The sequence below is a fragment of the Ochotona curzoniae genome, unplaced genomic scaffold (assembly GCF_017591425.1).
Source record: "Ochotona curzoniae isolate NIBS_2020 unplaced genomic scaffold, NIBS_Ocur_1.0 contig_2210, whole genome shotgun sequence".
NCBI classification, from domain to species: domain Eukaryota; kingdom Metazoa; phylum Chordata; class Mammalia; order Lagomorpha; family Ochotonidae; genus Ochotona; species Ochotona curzoniae.
In genome coordinates this window covers 43,700,624-43,723,119 of record NW_024465369.1, presented here as the reverse complement: position 1 = coordinate 43,723,119, position 22,496 = coordinate 43,700,624, and the positions used below count along the sequence as shown (strand labels likewise).

General features: G+C 36.4%; 1 protein-coding gene across 1 annotated transcript in view; it reads right to left on the bottom strand.

The window, feature by feature from the left end:
• ZNF804A (zinc finger protein 804A) overlaps positions 1-22,496 on the bottom strand; it is a 214,313-nt gene that overhangs the window by 31,973 nt on the left and 159,844 nt on the right. Inside the window, exon 2 of the mRNA XM_040972143.1 lies at positions 3,050-3,193. Within this exon, the coding sequence (XP_040828077.1) occupies positions 3,050-3,193 (144 nt within the window). The remainder of the gene's footprint in view (positions 1-3,049; positions 3,194-22,496) is intronic.

The following is a 22,496-nucleotide window of genomic DNA, read 5'->3' as shown; positions in this document are numbered from 1 at the left end:
GGAAGTGAGCCGGTAGATCAGAACTCTTTCTGTTTCTACTTCTCTCTGTGTCTCCATCTTTCTTCCCTGGAGCAACTTTCTAAACAATATAATTCTTTGCTTCTACTGATGTTAACCCTTTCATTTATTTAAATACATCATGAAACATATCTATTTACATAAATATATTTAATAACTTCCAAGAAGTGACTTTTTCTATTGACTGTCTTCCTTATTTTTCCCTGTGTGTGTGTGTTTGTATGTGTGTGTGTGTGTGTTTATCTTTGCAAACTGCTCTTTTGTTAATAACACTTAATAGGATATCTAAATTCAGATAATACTTCTTTCCTGGTAATCATTTGTACGTTGTGGTCAGGATCTAGGGGAACGTTCATGTTAACCTAAAGCCTTGGGACCCTGTACCTGCATGGGAGACCTGGAAGAGGTTCCAGGCACCTGGCTTCAGAGGTTGTGGCACAACTCTGGCTGTTGTGGTCACTTGGGGAGTAAATAGTTGGATGGATGATCTTCCTCTCTGTTTCTCCTCCTCTCTGAATATCTGACTTTGCAATAAAATAAATAAATAAAACTCGAATATATATACATTAAAAAAACTGTGCATCAAGCATTCTTCCCCCCCCCCGCATGTTATTTCTGGAAGCGTTTAACAGTTTTAATCATATTCCCCTATCAAAAATGATAATTTATAATACAACTCCTAAATACATTAAGCATAAATTGCTTAAATATATATTTAGAGCTTTGAAGCATGTACATATTATCTATCACATAATAAATTGCTATTATTATATTCATCACTAGGCTTACTATTATGAAGGGTCAATATGAATGAACATGAAAAGTGTTCAAACAACTTCATCTTATAATTATTACCGCCTTTTATACAGTGTTCTTTCACATAGTTTTATCTATGTGCAAACCTACAAATAAATTATCTTTTAAAACTTTTTTGCTTTTTAAAAAATGTTATTCTTTATTAATTTCCATGTTATATTTTTCTAGGTATAAAGAGCCCACCTGACCCTCCATTTCCACATCTCATTACAGTTGTATCATCCTTTAGTAACAGTTACAAGTTTAACATTCTGCTACTTAATTGTAGTTATAAACAAACAGCATCCAGTATCATATTGTCGTGGAGTACTTTTTTTAAAACTCTTATCCTGCATTAAAAATTGGACTTATTGGTCCCGATGCTGATAGCGTAGTGGTTAAAGTCCTCGCCTTGAACACAATGGGATCCCATAGGGGCTCAGGTTCTAATCCTGGCGGCCCTGCTCCCCATCCAGCTCCCTGTTTGTGGCCTGGGAAAGCAGTCCAGGATGGCCCAAAGCCTTGGGACCCTGTACCCATGTAGGAATCCCAGAAGAACTCCTGGCTCCTGGCTTCAGTTCAGCTCAGCTCCAGCCATTGTGGCCGCTTGGAGAGTGAACCATCGGACGGAAGATCTTCCTCTCTGTCTCTCCTCTTCTCTTTATATCTGCCTTTCCAATAAAAATAAATAAATCTTTTTAAAAATCGGACTTATTATAAATCGCCAAAATGATTTTTTAAGAAGACTTATTTATTTGAAAGTCACAGTTACAGAGAGGGAGAAAGGAAGAGGCAGGGAGAAAGGAAAGGGGAAAAAAGAAAGAAGGGAAAAGAGAAAGAATCTTCCACCTTTGGTTCATTTTTCATCTTCTGGTTCATTCCCAAATGGCCACAATGGGCATCACAGAGCCCGGCTGAAGCCAGGAGACAGGAGCTTCATCCTATCTTCCACTTTTCTGGCAGCAGCCCAGGCCATTATCAGGGAGCTAACTCAGAAGTGAAGCACCCAGGACAGCCACTGGTGATCCTACTGGACACTGGGAAGCACAGATCGCAGTGTCACCTTCTTCACCTGCTCTCCCACAACATTAGCTCCTTAGAACGAATTCTGACTCTGACCTTTTCACATGCATTTAAGCAAGAAGTATTAATTGGATGTTTGAATTATACAAGACACTGCTCTAGTGTTATGCAGACATATCCACAATCATTGCTGTACAGGGAAAAAGCTTGTAATTGACAAAGTTCTAAAAAGCATAAATAAAAATATGCCTTAAATTATGAATTACGGTGATACATGCCATATACCGATATTTCTTGCTGTTTTTAACTTTATGTTTGCAAGCCATAGTGCTAAGTGCTTGAGGAAAGCTTTCCAAAAAAACTTTTTTTTGAATTTTACACTCAAAATAATATATACTTTGCTATGATAGATTTGCAAAGATATAGGAGGTAAGTAAAATAGCTCTAGGGTCAAGATTTCTTGGATGCATTTTAAACTGCATTAGCATATATGAAACAAAATTGATCCTCCATGACAAGCCTAAATAAAGCATAGTCTCAAAGGCAAGTTTCAACATCCAAAATATTCTGGGAGAAAAAAAATTATAATGTGATAACTATAAGCTAAAATTTGGAGCTTCTACTGTTATCTAAGCTATCTGCAAAGTATATTCTTGCATACTCTATAGGTTTAATTTTCTTAAGAATAAAGAGTTGAGTTCAATGAGCCTTTGATTATCTAGCCCAAGGCCACAGAGCTGGTGACAGAGGTAAAACTCATTACAATAGTAAAACATCTTCACTTGCTTCTTTACCCTTTGACCCTAGTAATCAAATCTCTGCAGGGAATGCATTAGACGTGCAGCCTCTTTGATTTTCTCTAAATCCATGCAAGAAGTATTCTAAGTTATATAGATTTACCTGGAAGAAAGTTAAGTGCTAGTAACATGGATTTATAATGGAATTTCTGAAGACAAACCAAGAATATCTCACTGATGCTCCACTGGATTTGGTGATTTATGAAGAGAATTTTTATTGTTTGCAAGCAAACTCTCATGACTCAACGTGGGGTTACAGATTAAGTTTCAAGCAAGAATATTCTTAGAAATCTGAAAGTCATTGATAAAAATCGCAATTTCTTTTTCAGTTAATATATTGTCCTGTATTTTATGCAATTCAACAAACTCCAGAAGTTGATCATTGCCAGTCAGGTTCCAGTGCATCTCTTTCTTACCTGCTTGTGAGCATGGTCATATGAATTAATGTGATTGTCAAACTCCTGATGCTTATAGTACTGCTTGTCACAGAGTTCGCAGTAAAAATTGGCCTTCAGATCTTCCAGAGCTTTCGCTATTGTATTCTCCTTCTCAGCATAGTCCTGATAAATAAAAGGAAGGATGCAATTAGCTCTCCTCTGAATGTAATTTATTCTGATAGCTTTCAACCTTTGTTCAAATATGGATTTAGAAACAGAATACAAGAAAAAGAAAAACACAGGAAACACCAGGGAAGACATGAGATGAAATTGAGTTAGATAAAAATAAAAGATTAACAAGGAAGTCAAGATAATTAATGGGAAGAATAGAAGAAATAAGCATAAGGAAAGTCAAATATAGAAAGAAACTTCAGCCTGGAGCCGATAAATTCCTATGGTGTGCTATTACTTTAAATGGTGAGAATCTTTGATTTCTGCAATGACTTCATAAGAATAAAATTGTCTGTTTTGAATATGTGAAAATACAGCCCGTTTGAAGGTTTACATTGGTGCACAAATATTAATTATTTATACTGTGTTTCTTTCCTTCACCAACTATTTAGTAACTTTTTATTCACTTCAACTGAATTTCATTTGGCTAATATTTTATTATGAGCCAGATAAATCTAGGGAGAAGATGAAGTATCCTCTCTTCTATGGAACGTACAATATTTTTTCTGCAAGTTATTTAAGTTGTTTATCTAAACTGAAAAGGATTAAAGTGTATGTGATTGCTTTCATCAAGCTCACAGCAAGGGTATACAACCAAACCTCTGACAAGAGGAATAGTGTAGTCAGTCATCATTAGTTTTTGTTTACAAAGCACAAATAGCAAACTGTTTGTCACTCTTTGCTTTTCTTAAGCCTAAATTTACTTGCTATTTCATGCTTCCTTAAACGTGAATGTTTCTAGATATGAGAAATTTTGCATGTTGAAACACTGACCAATTTGTTCACTGAATTACTGATGGGAAGATTTAAACTGCAATCTACACGAGAGAATATACTGTGTTTCCCAGTTACAAATTTCCTTATTCTGAACTGCTTGAAAATTTACAATCACCACATATTCAAGCCTTGCGTATGTGGTAAAGCACTCAGTATCTTAGGCACTGGTATTTAGATATGAAATGGTGTAGACTTTAGAGTAATTATAATTGTCCTTTTTAAATATGTAATCTGGAAAAGACTCATATCTCAAGTGATGAAATAATGTCTTCAAAATCTGAAATCATAAATTAGTAATTGAAAGACTAACATTTCCCTTGTTTATTGCAATATATCTTTGTGCACACATAAAACACAAAGTTTAAACTGGATGTATACCTTGCAATAAGCAACCATTTGTTATAATTTATGAATACACAATCCATTTTTTTATTTTAAAGATGATGACCTATGATTAAGACTTGTACGTTTTATTTACTAAAAAGCAAGAGGTGATAATTTCCAAAGTCACTTTGAATCATTTGTGAAAACATTCTATTAATGTCAATAATTTATGATTATAGATTTATGAACATTTGCAATTTATTTCATTCAATTGCTTCCTATGTGTTAAAAAGCCTAAGTTAAAGCCATAAAAATGAATTATACAGTTCTGAACTTGTTACTGAACTTATTATAATTTTCAAACTAATGTGCACTAGCCAATTGAAATGTAACAATCACTGAAATGTAATATCATTTCACAGCTAAACAATATGAGTCAGACATAACTTTCCAACCAATACAGTAGTGATACAGGCAATAGTGTTTAAATCAAAGCTAAATTCACTCTTAGGATGGTCTTAAACAACAGATATTTCTGCAAAAATTAGTCTATTTTCTCCATTAGTTATAGTAGCTAAACCAATTTCTCTCTAAAAATTATTTTAATTTTGTATTTATAATTGATAATGCTTTATTTTGTACCTCTTATAATTGATACTGTTCCCAGGAAGCAATAACTTATCCATTCTTCAGATTTTTAGGAAAATGATATCCTCCAAAAATATTAGCTTTAGACTACATTTGACGAAAAAGACGGTAAGCTATCATTTACCTGGTGCTTGTTTAGGGCCAAGCAATGATTATGATTTGAAGGTCAATTCAGTCTTTAGTCTTCTTGACTAAAATTATAGACATATCTATTCTAATTACAAAATAGAATTAGAATTTTATTAAATTCAAATTACAGGGGAGAACATGAATGCTCACACATGTTAAGTAACTAGCTCTAGTGTATAATCAGTAAAGGACAATACTTGACTTTAAAAAGTCTATTCTACAGCACTCATATACTTTTGAAGTTCTAAACACATGAGAAAGATTAGACTATAAGATTCTGCAAGACTGGGACTGTCACAACGGCACAGTGGCTAAAAATCCTCACCTTGCATACACTAGATGACAGTGGGCACCAGTTCATGTTGCTGCTGCTCTACTTTCCATCTCCATCCCTGCTAGTGCCCTGGGAAAGCATTAATGGATAACCCAAAGCCTTGGGACCCTGCACCCATGTAGTAGACCCAGAAGAATCTCCTGGTTCTTGGTTTCAGATTAGCTCAGTTCTGGCTATTGATGTCACTTGGAGAGTGAACCTACGGATGGAAGATCTTTCTCTGGCTCTCCTTCTCTCTGCAAATTTGCTTTTCCCATAAAAATAAATAAATCTTAAAGGAAAAGAAAATAAAAGGATTCCCCAAGATTTAACAACTTAGCATCAACAATTATCAACTCAAGATGGCTCCTGCTAACTATTTTAGTCCATCTCCCACCCTTTCCCCTGTCACAGATGATTTTTAAATGATATTTATTTGAAAGGCAGAATGATGAGAAAAAGGATGAGATCTTTAATCTGCTGGTTTGCTCTCTAAATACCCTTAATGTCATTTCTAGGCAAAGCTGAATTCAGGAAACAGAAACTACATCAGAGTCTCACACATGGGTGGCAGGACTAAAAGCACCTGAGCCAGGTAGGTTCTTGGGGATCCTGGCTTCACCTGTCCAGGCCAGGATTTCGCAGCCACATTTCTTTCAGTGGTTCTCCCTATTGATAACTCTGACTTTCAAATAAAGGAATAAATGTTAAAAAAGAAGAAGCAGACTTGAATTCCTTAAAGCTTAAACCTGAGTTAATAAGTTCTCTTACTCAGATCTAATTCTTGCATTAAAATGGTTTGTTAAGGTAATTTCATACTCTTTTTATTGGTAGATATTTATGTATATACTAATAAATATTTAAAAGTTCAGAAATATTGTTTTATTCTATGAAAATAAAATTGACAGTACATGTTAATTGTTTTAATTGAAGTATCCTGAAGCTTGACACAACCATTTAGTCAGGGTGTTTTCCCTCTCAAAGAGTTGCTAGCTGATTCTCTAGTAACTTGATTGGAATGATCCACAATTTAATACAGTAAAGTCAACTTGGAGGTCAAGATGGCATTCAGGATTCTCTTGAATTGTGTAACAAAATTTTACATATTCTAACATTGAATTTAGAGGGGTAAGAGTTGGGGAAATCAACAAAGCTTTCAAGAGATATATTACTCAAATCTCGCTACATGAAAAGAGCAACACACAACCTAAAAAAAGTTATGTATGAAATGAATTTGGATCTTAGCAAAAACATGATTAATTTCAGAATAGTTTTACTACTTCTTAGAATCAAAAATCTCTGGTTTGCCTTCATTTCTCGCTGCAAAAGGAAACTGTCTTGCTGAGAACAAAAATAAGGTAAAATAGTAGTCTTCAAAACTTTTAGCTTTATGCATTTTTAGAAAATATTTCCTCAAAAAGCATGTATGACACTGTAGGTGTCACATCACAGGGGTTCCTCAGATGCCTGGTAAAGATCATCATCCAACCATTGCTTCCATAATAAGAGAAACAATATATGGAGACCTGCTGTCCCTCCCATTACTACCAGCAGGCTTTGTCCCTGTGGATAATTCTGCTTTGTCTTGAACTCCAAATGGGAGTGATAGTCTGTAAATCTGATACATTGTTAGCGCAGCAGGGAAAACCCATTTGGAAATAATCATATGTTTCAGATATCGAAACAAAAAGGGATATTTTGAAAAGAGAACATTTTAACTTGAAAAGCTTACAACTAAATTTGGGTGAAGACATAATGAGGAAAGGAAGTATATTACCAGTTTTTGTTTGTTGTAAATGAGCATTATACTCAAATTATCTCTGTCCTGACACTACGGGCACTTAGGTGAATTGTATGCCCGATAAGTGAATATGAGAAAAGGAAGGATAATTTGCCCAGATCTTACACCATACAATGATGATTCTGAGTTTTAGTTGGCTCATTTGAGCTACCCACTAAGAGAGCTACCCTCTTTCTAAACCTGACATTGTTCAGGTTAAATAGGATTTAACAGTATTCTGAAAAAAAGTTAATACAGCAAAAATATATACCTAAGATACATAGTATAAAAAAGTTTGAATAGTTAGTAAGGTATTCTTTGTTAAAATATAATTCTAATTAACATTCAAACATATGTTCAGGCAACATACTTAATTCTGTCTCTTTGATTTACATGTTATTACTAGGTAGCCAGCATATTTACAAAGATAATTTAAACATCTTCCTTTAGATAAAGCTAAAAAAAAAAAAAACACAATAATGAACAAATCAATGATGTAGTTGTAGCTAGTCACTTATCCAGAGTTAAAAACACATTCATTAATGTTGTGTTGCCAGAAATCATGAGATTAGATCATCCAAATCCTATGAAGGCTTAAAACATTTGTAAGATTTGGCTATTAGTAAATTTTAATGAAAATGTGGCAGGCATTTTAAAATATAGCATTGTAATTCATTATGCTAACATTATTTTTATTTATTATGCAGAAGCTATTTTGATGTCTTCCCTTTGGTGAAAGTTGAAGTATTTTCTACCATGCTGGCCTTCTGGAATAAGTCAGAATGAGAAAAAGTCAGGAATGAGCTCATTTATCTGAAAATCTGACATATTTCATATTTCTTTGCCTTGCCTAAAAAAGCAGAGTGGAATAAACAGAAATAACCTAATAAACAAAGCAAAAGTTGCCACAAGAAAATTATGACAAAATTAAAAGAGAATAAACTTCTTAAAATACGAAAATTCAAATTGAAGTTTTGATTGTTTATTTACAGCACTAACATCAAATGCCTTTCCGCATCTTCCCAAACATAACATTGCTAAGACTGATGATTTTATGTAACAGCACAAAACAGTGAGTGAATGTAACCTATGATTATTTTTGAACACAGAGAACAGAATTCAGAGAACAGAAGGGCTACTATATGAGAGAAAGTTAAGAATACTAACTTAGAAGACTAGATGCAACCTTAGGAACTTATTGATTAGAATATATTTCATAGAAATGAGGTCCATCTTTTCTTTAGTAAGGTGCTCTGTCTGTGTCTTGGAAAAAAGAAATAAGTTTTTGGCTTTATTGCTCCAAGCAAATATGGGATGAATGAAGATTTTAGTTTTATCTTTGGCCCATAAAAATCTTTTGTTGGGACCAGCATGGTAGTTTAGCAGCTGAAGTCCTTGCCTTGCACAACCTATGATCCCATATGAGTGCTGGTTCTAATCCTGGCAGCCACAAGCAGAGAGGGGGACTTTATTAGATGATAATTTAAAATAAGGTAAGAATAAGATATTAAAAATCAGAAAATTAAATAGTTAAATGTAGTATTCATAAGAAAGGTGGATTTAAAAGAGACGTAATTTAAATTTTAAAAATGCATATTTGCAACATGAACAAAGCAAGCTTAAAAATATAATGAAGGTATTTTTTACATTAGAAATAATATTTCAGAATTTCCTTAGCAAATTGCTTAGTGGGGAAAATATAGACTTTATCAAATTATGCTAGAAAGGATTTGAATGAATGAAATACTTAGAGATTTTGTTGGTAGAATGAACTTCGTTATTATAAACACAATAAGTACCCAATTTGATATAGACAATAAAATCTTACTTAAAGCTACAAGGGCCATTCTTGATGAACATTTGTGGAAACGTCATATGAAATTGCCTAAATATGTGCACTAGAATGTATAATTGTTATATTCATATTAAACTGTTTATATCAAAATTAGTTTTTTTAGGAAAAACTTCAATAAATTGTGTTACAAGAGTCCTGCAACACAATTACTTAATCCCTAAATCCCACACTGAGATCTTGGTTGCCAGATGTGGCCTTGGGACCCTGCACCTACATGGGAGACCCGGAAAAGGCTCTGGGCTCTGGCTTCGGATTGGAATGGTTCAGCTCTGGCTGTTGTAGCCACTTGGGGAGTGAATCAATGGAGGGAAGATCCTCCTCTCTGGTTGTCCTCCTCTCTGTGTATCAAAAATAAAATAATTTTTAAAAAAGGATGTGGGGAAATGAGAGCATGCATAGTGCTGATTGGAATGTGGAAGTATGCAGCCACTTTGTAAAAGAATGATGCAGTTCTTAACTTACTGGACTTACTACAGGTTCTAGCAGTTTTATCAAAAAGAAATGAAACATCTATTCCACAAAATCATATACAGATATTTATAGCATTACCATTCAGAAGAGCAAAAACCAGAAGCAAATATTTATCCATTGATGAATGAATAAATACAAATAAAATGTGGCAGTGACCATTTGCTCTAGTATTAAAATGAACATTAGGTACCTGTATTCTGTATAAGGCTGCCTGAATTTGACCTTGGCACTGTTTTCAACTCCTGCTTCTTGCCAATGTATATCCTGGGAAAAACAGGCTCAAGATCCTGGTCCCCTGCTTCACAGCTGTGTGACCTGAATTCTCAGGCAGTTCAGTAGGGAACCAGTAAAGGAGACCTTTGGCTTTATTTGCCTCTCTCTCCAACACTTAAAAAAAAAAAGCCACAAAATGCCAACAAAGGGACTTCTTTGTTAAAAATGAGATATGTTCTATCAGTAAATAGTGAGCCACAAGTATGATGAACTTACACATACTACATAAACCTTAAATATTATGATAAAGTAATTACAAAAGCAATATATAATGCAATATATCTGAAAGCCCAGAAGAGCATTTTTAAGGGAAATTGAATCATGGTCACCTGAGGCTAGAGAGGTAGTGATAGGGAATAACTACAAATATGAGTCCTTATTTGGTGGCAAGCATGATGTCCTAAAACTAAATTACGGCAATGGTTGTACATCTCTGTGAATACACGAAAAACCATTCAGTTGAAGCCTGTAAATGCATGAGTTATATTTTAACTGGTTTCTGTCTCAAGGTGGCTAGTAAAATGATAATATAATTTTAACATGAATTTAATTTGATTCTGCTAATAGAAATTTTATTGTATAAAATGAAAGTTAAAATAAGCTCATTTTAATTTGAACTGCTGAAATAAGCTATCACAAACTAGCTAAATATTAAAACAAATTTTCTTAGAGACCTAGAAGTGCCAAAATCAAGGTTCCAGCAGTTTGGTGTCTGGTGAGGATGCAGATTATGGTTCATAGGTGTCTGGTTGCTTGTCACAGGCATAGAAGGGGCAAAGAGAGGAGCCTCTCAGGGGCCTTTCTTACAGGGGACTCTGGTTCCACCCACAAAATTATGCTATGGACCAATAAAGCTAAAGCATATAGAATGATTAGAATAATTATATACCATAAGACCAGGCATTATATGCCATGCATAACAAAATCTCTATTCTGATCATTTTACTAGAAATATTTATACATTAACAAATTTCTCATATATAAAGATGCAATAAACTTTATGCAAAAGCTATACCTTTAAATTCAGGTTGACTATACAATGTTCACTTTATGAACCATCCAAAAACAACCTTCAAATGCTCAAAATATCCATGCTGTAAAATAAATGTGAATTCAACTGCAGTATGAAAATATCTCTTGTCACTAAGGCATTCACATGTACAAAAAAAAGCTAATTTATTTCTATCTAATGGGAATTTTTAAAAATTCATTTGTAAAATACAGTGATTATACCGTTCTCTGAGTTATAGATTTCTGAAAAAGGAGGACAGCTACAAAGTAGGAGAAATTTTGTTTTCACATTGAGAAAAGATCTCAGGAATGCAAGCTAATCTTTGTCAATAGTCGAAAACAAAATGAAGAAAATAGTCTTATAGCGCAGTGGATTAAGTAGATGCCTGTATTGCTGGTCTTCCAAATGGGCACATGTTCCAGTTTAAGCTGTCCACTTCCAATGCAAATCCCTGCTGATGCAAATGAAAAACCAATAGAAGATGTCCCAAGTGCTTGAGCCCATGGAACTCTGTGAGAAACTCAAATTAATTTCTACATTCCTAGTTTTCTCCAGTGTTGTCCAGGTTGCTGTGGCCTTTTGGCAAATGAACTTGTGAATGGAAGATCTCTCTCCCTATCTCTATTTCAAATAATTAAATACGCCTTTAAATAAAAAAGAAAAGCACAAAGAAAGTAAATAGAAGAAACATTTAAAATAAATAATTTTTAAATGGATGCACAAAAGAATCTTCTCATAAGTAAAGCTACTTATAATATTTTACATGCAAATTGTTATGCTGCTTAACATTTAAAATGTTACATTTTGGAAAATATATTTGTTTATTTAAGAGGCACTTCTCTTTTTTTCAGTTAATCAATCATGCTGTATTTTTTTTTCTCCACAATAATACCATCATTTTCCCCCTGTAACTGGGGTCAGGGGAGAAACAAAGGGAGAAGCCCCACCCAGCTTCCCACCCATCCCAGGTTCCAGGTACTCTGAGGGTCCTGCTCATGTAGTTTTGATAGTTCAACAGTTCTGAATTGCTGCCATCTCGCCATTCCAATCTCGAAGAAATCTATTCAGAATCCACTGGCAGATAGTCTCTTCATGGTTGGGGTTCTGAGATCAGCAGTTCAGTAGGCAGGATCTCCAAGGAAACCTGATTCTTGTGTGTGCTTACCAGTACCAGCACCTTCCATGGCCCCAATCAGCTTATGCAAATGTTTGTCTTTGCAACTGATGGGTCAGTTTTGTTTCCAGCCCTGTTTTCCACTCAGGCCGGTGGGTGTTGCAATCCAACTCAATCCTGCCCACTTCATTCTCAGCCCTCACGCAAACCAGTGGGAGATGCAGCCTAGTTGGGGCGACTCCCCATAACCCCTACCAGGTCTGCCCCTACCCTAGTTCCTATGCATGCCAGTATGTACTGCAGACTTGTTCAGTCTGTCCCACATTCCATTTAGCTCTCGCACATGCCAATGGACATTGAAGCCTAGTTCAACCCAACCAACCTACTATCCAGCCCACACACATACTGGCGAGCACCTTTCTGTCTAGCCAACTCCTGACCCTGTCCTGGTTTTGGTAATCTCCAGTGGAAGTGGTAACCCAATAAGGAGGTGCCCACTAGTTCCCTACTACGCTATTCCCATTCCCAGGTTAAGCACTCTCCAGGTGCTTCTGGAGTTTAACTTGACAGATTTAGCCCCCAGTGCCAGCCTCTGCTAGCTGATGCTGCGGCAAAGCCCAACCAACCCTCACTCACTTCAACTTTTGCTTGCACCAATCAGAACAGTCAGCCCAGCCTGGCTTTTCCCTAATCTAGCTCACATGAGGCCCACAGGTGTTGTATCCCTGCCTGGTCTGGTCTGCCCCCATGTCAACTCATGCTCTCCAGTGGGAGTGGTTATCCAATAGAGGAGCCCACATTCTCCCTGCAAGCTTTGCCCCCTCCCTCACTGGTTCTCACGTGTGCCAGTTGGGTGCTGCAATCACATCTGATACGGCTCACGTCCCCCCGCCTTGGCATTCCAGATTGTGCTCTGGTTTGTGTCGCAACCGAACCTGGCCCGGCCCACACTCCATTCTGGTGCTTGGATTCACCAGTGGGTGATGTGAACGGGTTCAGCCTGGTCTGCCCCCCACCTATGCCATATGCATGCCAGGGGCGATCTTCCTCTGGCCTGGTCTGGGTTGCTCCCTATTGTGGTTCTTGCACTCACCTGTAGGGATTGTGTCCCTACAGAAGAGTTTCCCAAGCCCCTCCTTATGCCAGATCTTCCAAATACTGGTGGTTCCATGGGCCAGCCCTCCCTGCTGGCCTTCAACCCATTCCAGTTCTTACTGTTGTATGTTTAAGCCCAAGCCAAGGCTTGTCCATACCCAGACACTGCTCACATATAGCTCAGTAGGGACAGAGACCCAGCCTAGTCTGTCCTACATCTATCTACCCAGGTTCTCCAGAGCACCAGATGGTGCTGGTGTCTAGCCCGGTTAGGTGCGCCCAGTCCCAGTTCACACTTGTGCCAAGGGAGATTGCAGCCATATCCAGACCAGAACGCAGTGCCCACTCTGGCCCCCACACTCTCCCGTGGGAACCCCAACCCAGCAAGTGTGTGCTTGCACAGTTCTCCATCCAAGCTTGTTCCCAGCCCTAGATCATATTTGTGCCAGTGCTTTCAAAGAGGCAAAAACAGGGAAAGGGAGAGAGCGTGAAATTATGTATCTGCTGATTAACTTCTCAAATGACAGCAACAGCTGGAAATAAGACAAGCCAAAACCAAGAGCTGGTTATCCCATCTGGGTGTAACTCCAAGTACTTGGGCCATCTTTTGCAGCATTCCCTATAGGCAGCTGGATTGAATGTGCAGCAGCTGTGACTTGAACATGCAGCTTTACAAGATTCTGGTGGTATACGAGGCAGCTTAACGTGCAACACACAACACTAGGCCCTGAATGTGATATTTGAAAGGAAATTTAAATAAATTATTCTTAGCAGTAAGAGGCCTAAAAAACAACTGATTTCAGAGTTGCAATGTTCCATTTTCACTTTAAATTATTTTGATTGTGAACACCCACAGCTACAGATTGTATCATGGAAAATAATAATATAAATAAGTAATTAATAAATAAATATTAAAATACAATAAAAGTGATTGCTATCAAAATATTAATCAGTTTAGACACATTTATGTCTTAAAATGTTCTGATTAATATGTCTGATGTCCATCCATTTATGAGATATTTAAATTTTTTAATAAAAAGTAATGATATAACAAATAGATTTCTGCACATAATTCCCCATTTTTTAGCCTTAAAATAGAGATTTGATAAAATAGTGGACATTTGTTTAAAATATGTAAATTGCTTTTTCTAAGTATGTCATATTAACTACAATTACTTGATACAAAAACTTGCTTATTTGTTAATGTGATATTTTAGTATAATTTTTTAAGGATTCATTGAATTTATTTGAGAGTTAGAAACACACAAAGGGAGAAATAGAGATTTTCCATCCCCTGCACACTTCTCAAATGTCCACAACAGCTGGACTTGGGACCCTCCGAAGTCAAATGCAGAGCCTCTGCTGAGTCTCGAACAAGGGGTTGGTGACCCAAGCATTTGGGCCATGGTCTGCAGCTGTCTCGGATGCGTTAGCATGGAACTCAGCTAGAAGTAAGCCACCAGGTTATGATCCTGCACCCATATGGAATGCTCATGCCACATAGCCACAGCATAACTTTAATATTAACAATTTTAGTGCTACATATTTCAACTTATGTGCATATTTAATCAATTATTTGCTTGTATATCTTTGTATTTTCGTATTTAAACGATAGACAAAGACATAACAAATATTTCCAAGTCTGTATCAAACATGTGCTATCTTAAAGAAAAATGGTTATAGAGGCACCATTTCCTTTCAAGTCTGCCATCACTGGTGAATTCAGAAATAGATAAAATTCAGAAGATCCGTGGAAAATATGCTCTACAAGGAAAATACATTATCTGGGGACTTAGAATCAGCAGTGAGGCAAATGGGATAGTGAGATGTTGTGCTCCTGGCTGCAAATCCAGAATGCACTTGTCAAATGATAGCTTATGGAATGTATTTTGGTTATTTAATGTGACGTTTTACAGATTTAAGGCATTTAGTTCCTACATTTATTAAATAGGAAAGAATGACAGACCCAAATCAGTAACCTAGTGGCTAAAGTCCTCACCTTCCACGTGCCAGGATCCCATACGAGCACCAGTTCATATCCTGGCTGCTCCATCTCCCATTCAGCTCCCTGCTTGTGGCCTGGAAAGCAGTAGAGGACAGCCCAAACACTTGGGACCCTGCACCCGCATGAGAGACCATGAAGAAGCTAAAGGCCCTGACTCCTGCTTTTGGATTCACTCAGCTCTGGCCCTTGTGGCCACGTGGGGAGTGAACTAGTGGATGCAAGATCTTCCTTTGTGTCTCTCCTTCTCTCTGTAAAAATCTGACTTTCCAATAAAAATAAATAAATCTTAAAAAACAAACAAAAAAAGAAATCATACACTAAACTGCTACAGTGACATTAAAACAAAAAGGAAAACATAGTTTGTGCCCTGTTCCCATTCATTCAGATATTTATCCTCACTTAGTGAAGACACTGTGGTAACACTTTATTCACTAAGATATTTTTATATATTATATACCATGAATATTTTACAGATGAATGTGTTAATTTTATATAATAAACTCCCATTATGGATTTTACCTATAAAAATCATTTTGCCCTCCAAATCTATACATCAGCAAATTTTTAAAAATACGATTAGGTAACCAATTTGCAGTTTTAAATAATAAAACTACCATACACACTGATTTTACAACTTATCTTTGGTTTAGAAATATTTTAAAATTGTAAATCATAAAAGTAAATGTAAGGGTCTGTTATTCTTATCCATGATGATGTAAAAGTTATGTCATAATATGAACTTACAAGCTTTAAATTTTACTCATTGATGTAAGTTGGACAGTCAGGTTTACAGAGACAAGAAGAGACAGACAGGAAGATCTTTCATCTACTGGTTCACTCCCTAAGTGGCTGCAATGGCCAGAGTTGAGCTGATCCAAAGCCGGAAACTCGGTGCCTCCTCCAGGTCTCCTTCATGGGTGCAGGGTCCCAAAGCTTTGGGCCATCCTCCACTGCTTTCCCAGGCCACAGGCAGGGAGCTAGAAGGGAAGTGGAGCAGCAAGGATATGAACCCAGTGCCCATATGGGATGGGATCCTTGTGGCGAATGCAAGGCGATGACTTTATACAATCCAAAAAATAATAATAGCCTTTGCATTAGAGTCTGTTTTTAGTGGAGATTATATAGGAAAAATATTAGTTGCTAGAACTTTTTATGAAGTTGATATCTTTTCAATAGCATCCATGCACATTTAATAATGGATCGTGTAGATGATTATTTAATCCATAAACAATGTAGACTTCTGAATTTTGACAATAACTGCTTTGAGACATTGACTGATTTTTTATTCGAAGCATTATTACTCACTTATCTCAGTGCTGATGTTCATGCTGAAACACACACAAATGTTTAACTTAAGTAATTTCTTTCTCAAGCCTTAGTTTAAGTGCCTTAAGAGAAGATATTCCCATAATCTCCAAAGTAGTATGTGTTTAATAATAATGATGTCTAGGATGCTACAGTGTTTTGTAGACAGGAGACCTCACATATGTCAGGGACTTCATAACCCAGCATTTCCTATACATTGAAAATGTCGATTTTGAGTTGTTTGAGTGTTCTCCAGACTGATTTCCATAAAGGCTGTACCAATTTGCAGCTCCACCAGCAGTGGAGTAGGGTTCCCTTTTCCCCGCATCTGCATACCATATGACCCAGCAATAGCACTCCTAGGAATATATCCAAAACACCTGTTTTACGACAAACCAACATGCATCCCTATGTTCATTGCAGCACAATCAGTAATTGCAAAAACATGGAAGCAACCAAAATGCCCATCAGCAGAAGATTGGATAAGAAAGCTTTGGTTCATCTACTCCATGGAATACTACTCAGCTATTAAAAAAAACAAAATGCAGTTCTTTGTGGCTAAATGGGCACAACTGGAAACTATAATGCTAAGGGAAATGAGTGAATCCCAAAAGATTAGATACCACATGTTTGCCTTGATTTAACCTGTAATTTTTTGTTTGGTTGTTTGTTATTTTTTGAACCTGTCATTGATACTGTCTCAACCCAGATGTTTCGAAGAAGGGAACTTGCATTATTTTTAACATATTGTTTACCCAATACTATGTCAATTAATTCCATAATGTTGTATATTGATACTGAGGCCTTGTTGGGGCTTTTAACTGACTGGATCTTTACTCTGTTAGACCTATCTTCAGACCATAGAAGGTCTCCCCAAGAGGCCACTGAACTTATCTGGACAATAAGACGCTGAACTTTATGCTAGGCATGTGTTTGCAAGCAATGAATCTCAACTGAACTTGAACTATGGTTATGCAACAAGGTGGAGGAATCCACCATGGGGGGAGGGGTATGGGAGGGGTGGGGGGAATCCCCAGCGCCTATAAAACTGTACTACATAATACAATGTAAGCAACAATTAAAAAAAAAAAAAGAAAAAAAAAAAAGAAAATGTCACCTAACCAAAGCAAAGGTTCAATATCACATCTGTTAACCTAGTAGATACACAACAGCAACTACCCAGGTGACAAGATCTCATTTACATACATCAAACTAAGTCCCCAGGTTCCAAAACGATGCCGGAAATTTAAGTGTGTTTTAAGCAGTTTAGGAAAATGTACTCAAGTTGAGAAAGGCCTCTCAGTTACCAGACAAGTGATTATATCCCTGGCAGCTCTTAAAAGCCAGAAACTGCCTTGCGGCACTGAATAAATTCTCCTCAATGACCTTTTCATGACAACTTTCTCATTTCCTGTAATGTGGAGACAATTAGGTGTTAAATTATGTGTTTGTGGAGCAAAGCAGCAATCTCTGATGCAAAGGTTTTCCTGAGGAAGGCACTGGTGAACATGTAAAATACCTACTAACCACGTAACGTGTTGTAGAATGTCCTTCATTTAACAAGTAAGAAAAGGAGTGTCTAAATAATTCACTAACTTTACAAGTTCAACACAAAAATTTTGGAATAGCATTGGAACTCATGATTGAATTCTTAGCTAGCAATCTTCTATCACTGCATGAATTTCTGAAATTTTAAATGATCAAAGTTGGTCATCTGATTTTCCAAACCACTAATCACTGAATAACACTAAATTGATATCAGGTTGTCTTAAACAAGGAAATTTGAGAGCCTGCTGTGCAATTTGCAGGAGATTAATAACAACAAAATCCCTCTCTTCCTTTCTCTGTAAAATCTTTTTCCTCACTTTTTAACTTTTTAAATTTTATTTTTAATGTTGCTGACATAGGATTGAGGGATGCATGCCTACATGGGTCTCTGACTAAGGGTAAGGTGGAGGGGACAAATTGCTTTGTTCTGTCTTCTGCATCTGCAAGCAGCAGGAGGGGAGAGGTCATTCTTCGCTGCCAAACTGCATCAGCACCCAGAGGTGGTTCTTTGATACCATTTTAGAGAGACCCTGATGTGGGGAAAGAATGTTCCCAGGGTTTTATTTGAGTGGTTTTAATACTTTGGGGGGGAAACTGTTGAAAATCTGCCTTTTAAATAAAAATAAATACATCTTTAAAAAATTCCCTGTCATCAGTTATGTGAATCGTGTTATCAGCACCCCGTATAGGAATTGGTTTGAATCCCAGCTGTTCCACTTCTGATCCAGCTCTCTGCTGTGGCCTGGGAAAGCAACAGGGATTGCCCAAGCTCTTGTGCCTTTGTACCCACATGGGAGAAATGGAGGAAGCCCCTTGGATCCTGGATTCAGATCAGCTCAACTCTGACCTTTACAGCTTTTTGTGCTGATGGAAAACACCTCTCTGTCTTTCTTTCCATATATATGCCTTTGAAACAAAAATAAATCAATCTTCAAGAGTGAAATTTCTATGCATCCAGCACTCTCCTTAATATAGGAGATAGAGCCATTGTCAAGACAAAAAAATTCTGTTTCACATTAAGCTTATTCAATAATTTCAGAACTGTGAAAACATGCTATATTTAAAGTCTATGTTAAGTGCTTCAGGTATGTTGAGGTAAAAACATTTTCACTGAAGGTATTTGGGGAGAGAAATGGTCAAAGATTAGCATCATGGTGGAGACAAGAGGCTAGATAAAAAGAAAATACCTTAAAGATTTCTGTACCAAGGAAGAAGAATAAATGTATATGAGTAGTCATAAGACATTTCATGTGGTTATCATAAAGATGAGGTGAGGATTTGGGAGAAAGACTTGTAGGTGTCAAATAACTTTACAACTTAAAAAAAAAAAAAACTAAGTCAAAAATTGTTCCTGAAGACCACTCCTTATATTTTCTAAGGAATATCATTCCTCTTTCTTACTTATCTGTGATCATCCAAAGTCAAAACTGAGAACAGAGAACTGCCAGAAAAGAGGATGAAAATAATATTTTGACTTCATGCTTTTTAAAAACCTTTATTGTGAATGAAATTATTAAGACACAAAGGGAAAGAAAATATAATACTAGTTTTTGTTCTCCCTGACATCCCCTTCATGACCTAAAAGTTTCCCTTTACTTTCCTCCCTGTGGAATTCTGACCAGATTTCACAGAAAATCCAAATTTTGCAGCTAGGTAACTAAGTCAACAGGATGAGAATATAATTACGGTTCACAAACACTGACATTTTCCATTCTACCGGTACAACAGCCATTTTCAGAAGAAAAGCTTGTGAGGTCATGTAGCTGATCTTCGAATCTCACAGAAGTGAACACAGAACAAGAATACATTTAAAAGATGGATTACAGTCTTCCATTATTAGAATTCAGGAGTCCCCATTTACATTTAATTTAAATATTTGCTTTAGACATGAATGAATCAAAACACACAAAGTGACTGATAACCTTGCCCAATAAGGACAGATGGTAGTATTTCATTTCTTCTAAAAGAATAACAAACCATTTATGTCACTCTAATACATTGTTAAGTTAATCTGCAAAGCCAAGAAGCAAGTGCTTTAAATTTCAGTAACTTTGAATTGCTAACATATTAATTAGCTGGAGCATGTAATAAAACATTTAATTTCTAACACAGAATGCCAATATAGTTTAGTTATTATGCTTTATAAAATGTAATAAAAAATAAAGAAGTTGAGTATACATTACTTATCTAGAAAGCCATATTATTAAAACTTCTAGATACATATGTTTGATAGCTTAGGAATAAACAAAATCGATGATTATCTCTTATTCTTTATTCAACTAACAGATTGCATTAATCAGCTAATTTTATCTGTCACAAACTTAGAAACTAAATTAGCACGCCGAGCTAAGGACATTATAAAAAACAGACAGCATGTCATTGGTATGCAGTATGTTGGTACTTATGTGTCATTTCCTTGTCAATGATCTTCATGTTATATACCTGAGGGACTCGGATGAATCCTGGCATGTAATTGTAAACATAATTTGCTTCTTCCATAGTGTGCCAGGCCTAAAGTGGAACATCTGACAAATGTGCAAGCAGATTTTTTACTGCAAATTTGTAACACCTCAATGCTCATTATGAAGAAATTCAGCTGCAGATGAATTATCTTATAACTATATTTGTAAAAGAATGTGTAAAAATTAATACTGAGTACGGAAAAGAATTATAAAGTACTGCTAATATATTGACAGTTAATAAAATTGACTTACAGAAAAGACATTTTCAGAAATTTTTTTTCATTGAATCACTATTTCTATATTTCTTTCTAGGATGAAATTTCAGAGAGTACTACAGTTTTCAGTATTTTCTGACATATTTCTGGGTCTGGCACTGTAGCCTAGTGGCTAAAGTCCTAGCCTTGTATGTCCCAAGATCTTATATGGTCCCCGATTAGTATACTGGCTGCTCTGCTTCCCACCCAGCTCCCTGTTTATGGCAGTAGAGGATGGCCCAACGCCTTGGAAACCTGCACCTGAAACTCTTGGCTCCTTGCTTCTGATCAGCTCAGCTCTGGCCTTTGCAGCCACTTGAGTTTGTACCAGCGGATGGAAGATCTGTTTCTGCTTCTCTCTAAAAATCTACCTTTCCAGTAAAAATAAATAAATAAATCTTTTTAAATATGTTAAAGAAAAATAATTATAAACACCAATGAATCAATTAAGATCTTCTATGAGTATGAAATCTAAAAACATGGAATATGATATTTGTTTATGTAGAGATTAGTATATATTCCAGTGGATTCTGATCCAGTGTATATGAATGTGCTCCTGCAAACAGCTGTTACCAAGTATTATTACATGTTAATAGTCTAAAATACAAAGTCTTTTTACCACTGGCTATGATAACCTGGGATTTGGCAGGGATGAACAAATGCTATAGCATTAAAACTTTGCTGTTTTTCTGGTATTTGTTGCAGCCCAAGCCTTCTATGTTTGGAGAAAAGCATTCAATTGCAGCACATTGACAAATGGGCATGCTGTGTTTCGTTGAAGCTTTATTTATCAAATTGGTCAGTTGACAACACTGGTCATTGTTTTTAAGCATCCATCATCTAATAAGGCTAAGTTAATATTTTATAATATCTTAAAAGATCAAAATGTAGGAATAGTAATATTTTGCTTTATGCTTTGTTTCTTTTTCAGAAAATGACATGTGTCTAATAGACAAATACAAAACCTGCTAATGAATATCTATGTCCAAAGGTTGAAAATAAAAATATTACAAGGTTGGCCAACATGGCACAAGAGACCAATATGCAGCTTACAACACAAGCACCATTTATAAAGCTGCTTAAATACCTTCTTCTCTCCTGTTGTATCTCCCTGTCAATGCACCCTGAAAGAAACAGATAATGGTCCAAGTCTTTGGGCTTTGAGTGTCCACACTGGAGACCTGAACGAGTCTTCTGGCTGTTGGTTTTGACAGGTCCAGCTCTGTTTGTTTCTCTCATTTGGAGAATGAACCAGCAGATAAAAGCACTCTCGCTATCTCTCTATCTTCCTCTAACTCCCTCTCTGCCTCTTTTCCTTTCAAATATATTAAAGTAAAAAGTTAAATGCTATGGATACAACTTTCAAAAGTTTGTTTTAGAGACAAAACACACACACACACACACACACACACACACACACACACACAAGAATAAGAGTAAGAGAGCTCTCTTTCACCATTGATTCACTTTCCAAACATCCACAACAGTCCCACCAGGGCCTAGGGTCCACGGTGAGCAATTCAATCCACATTTCTCATGCAAGTGGCAGAAAACCAATCATTTGTTGCCTCACGGAGTGTGCATTAGCAGGAAGCTGGAATCAGAATCACAGCCCTTGTCAAATCCAGGCACACTACCATGGAATGAAAACATCTTAATCAGTATCAAAACCACTAAGCAAATACATATTACTACTTATTTCTAAGAGTGTTTTGTTCTGTTTTGTTTTTTTCAGGGACAAGCATGCTGGCATAAGATGCTAATACTCTGCCTGTGTTGGTGCTATTCCATATGGTTCATGTTCTAGCTGTTCCAGTGCTAATCCAGCTCCCTTCTTATGACCTGGAAAGCAGCAGAGTTCAAGTCCTTGAACTCCTGCCACATGAGACA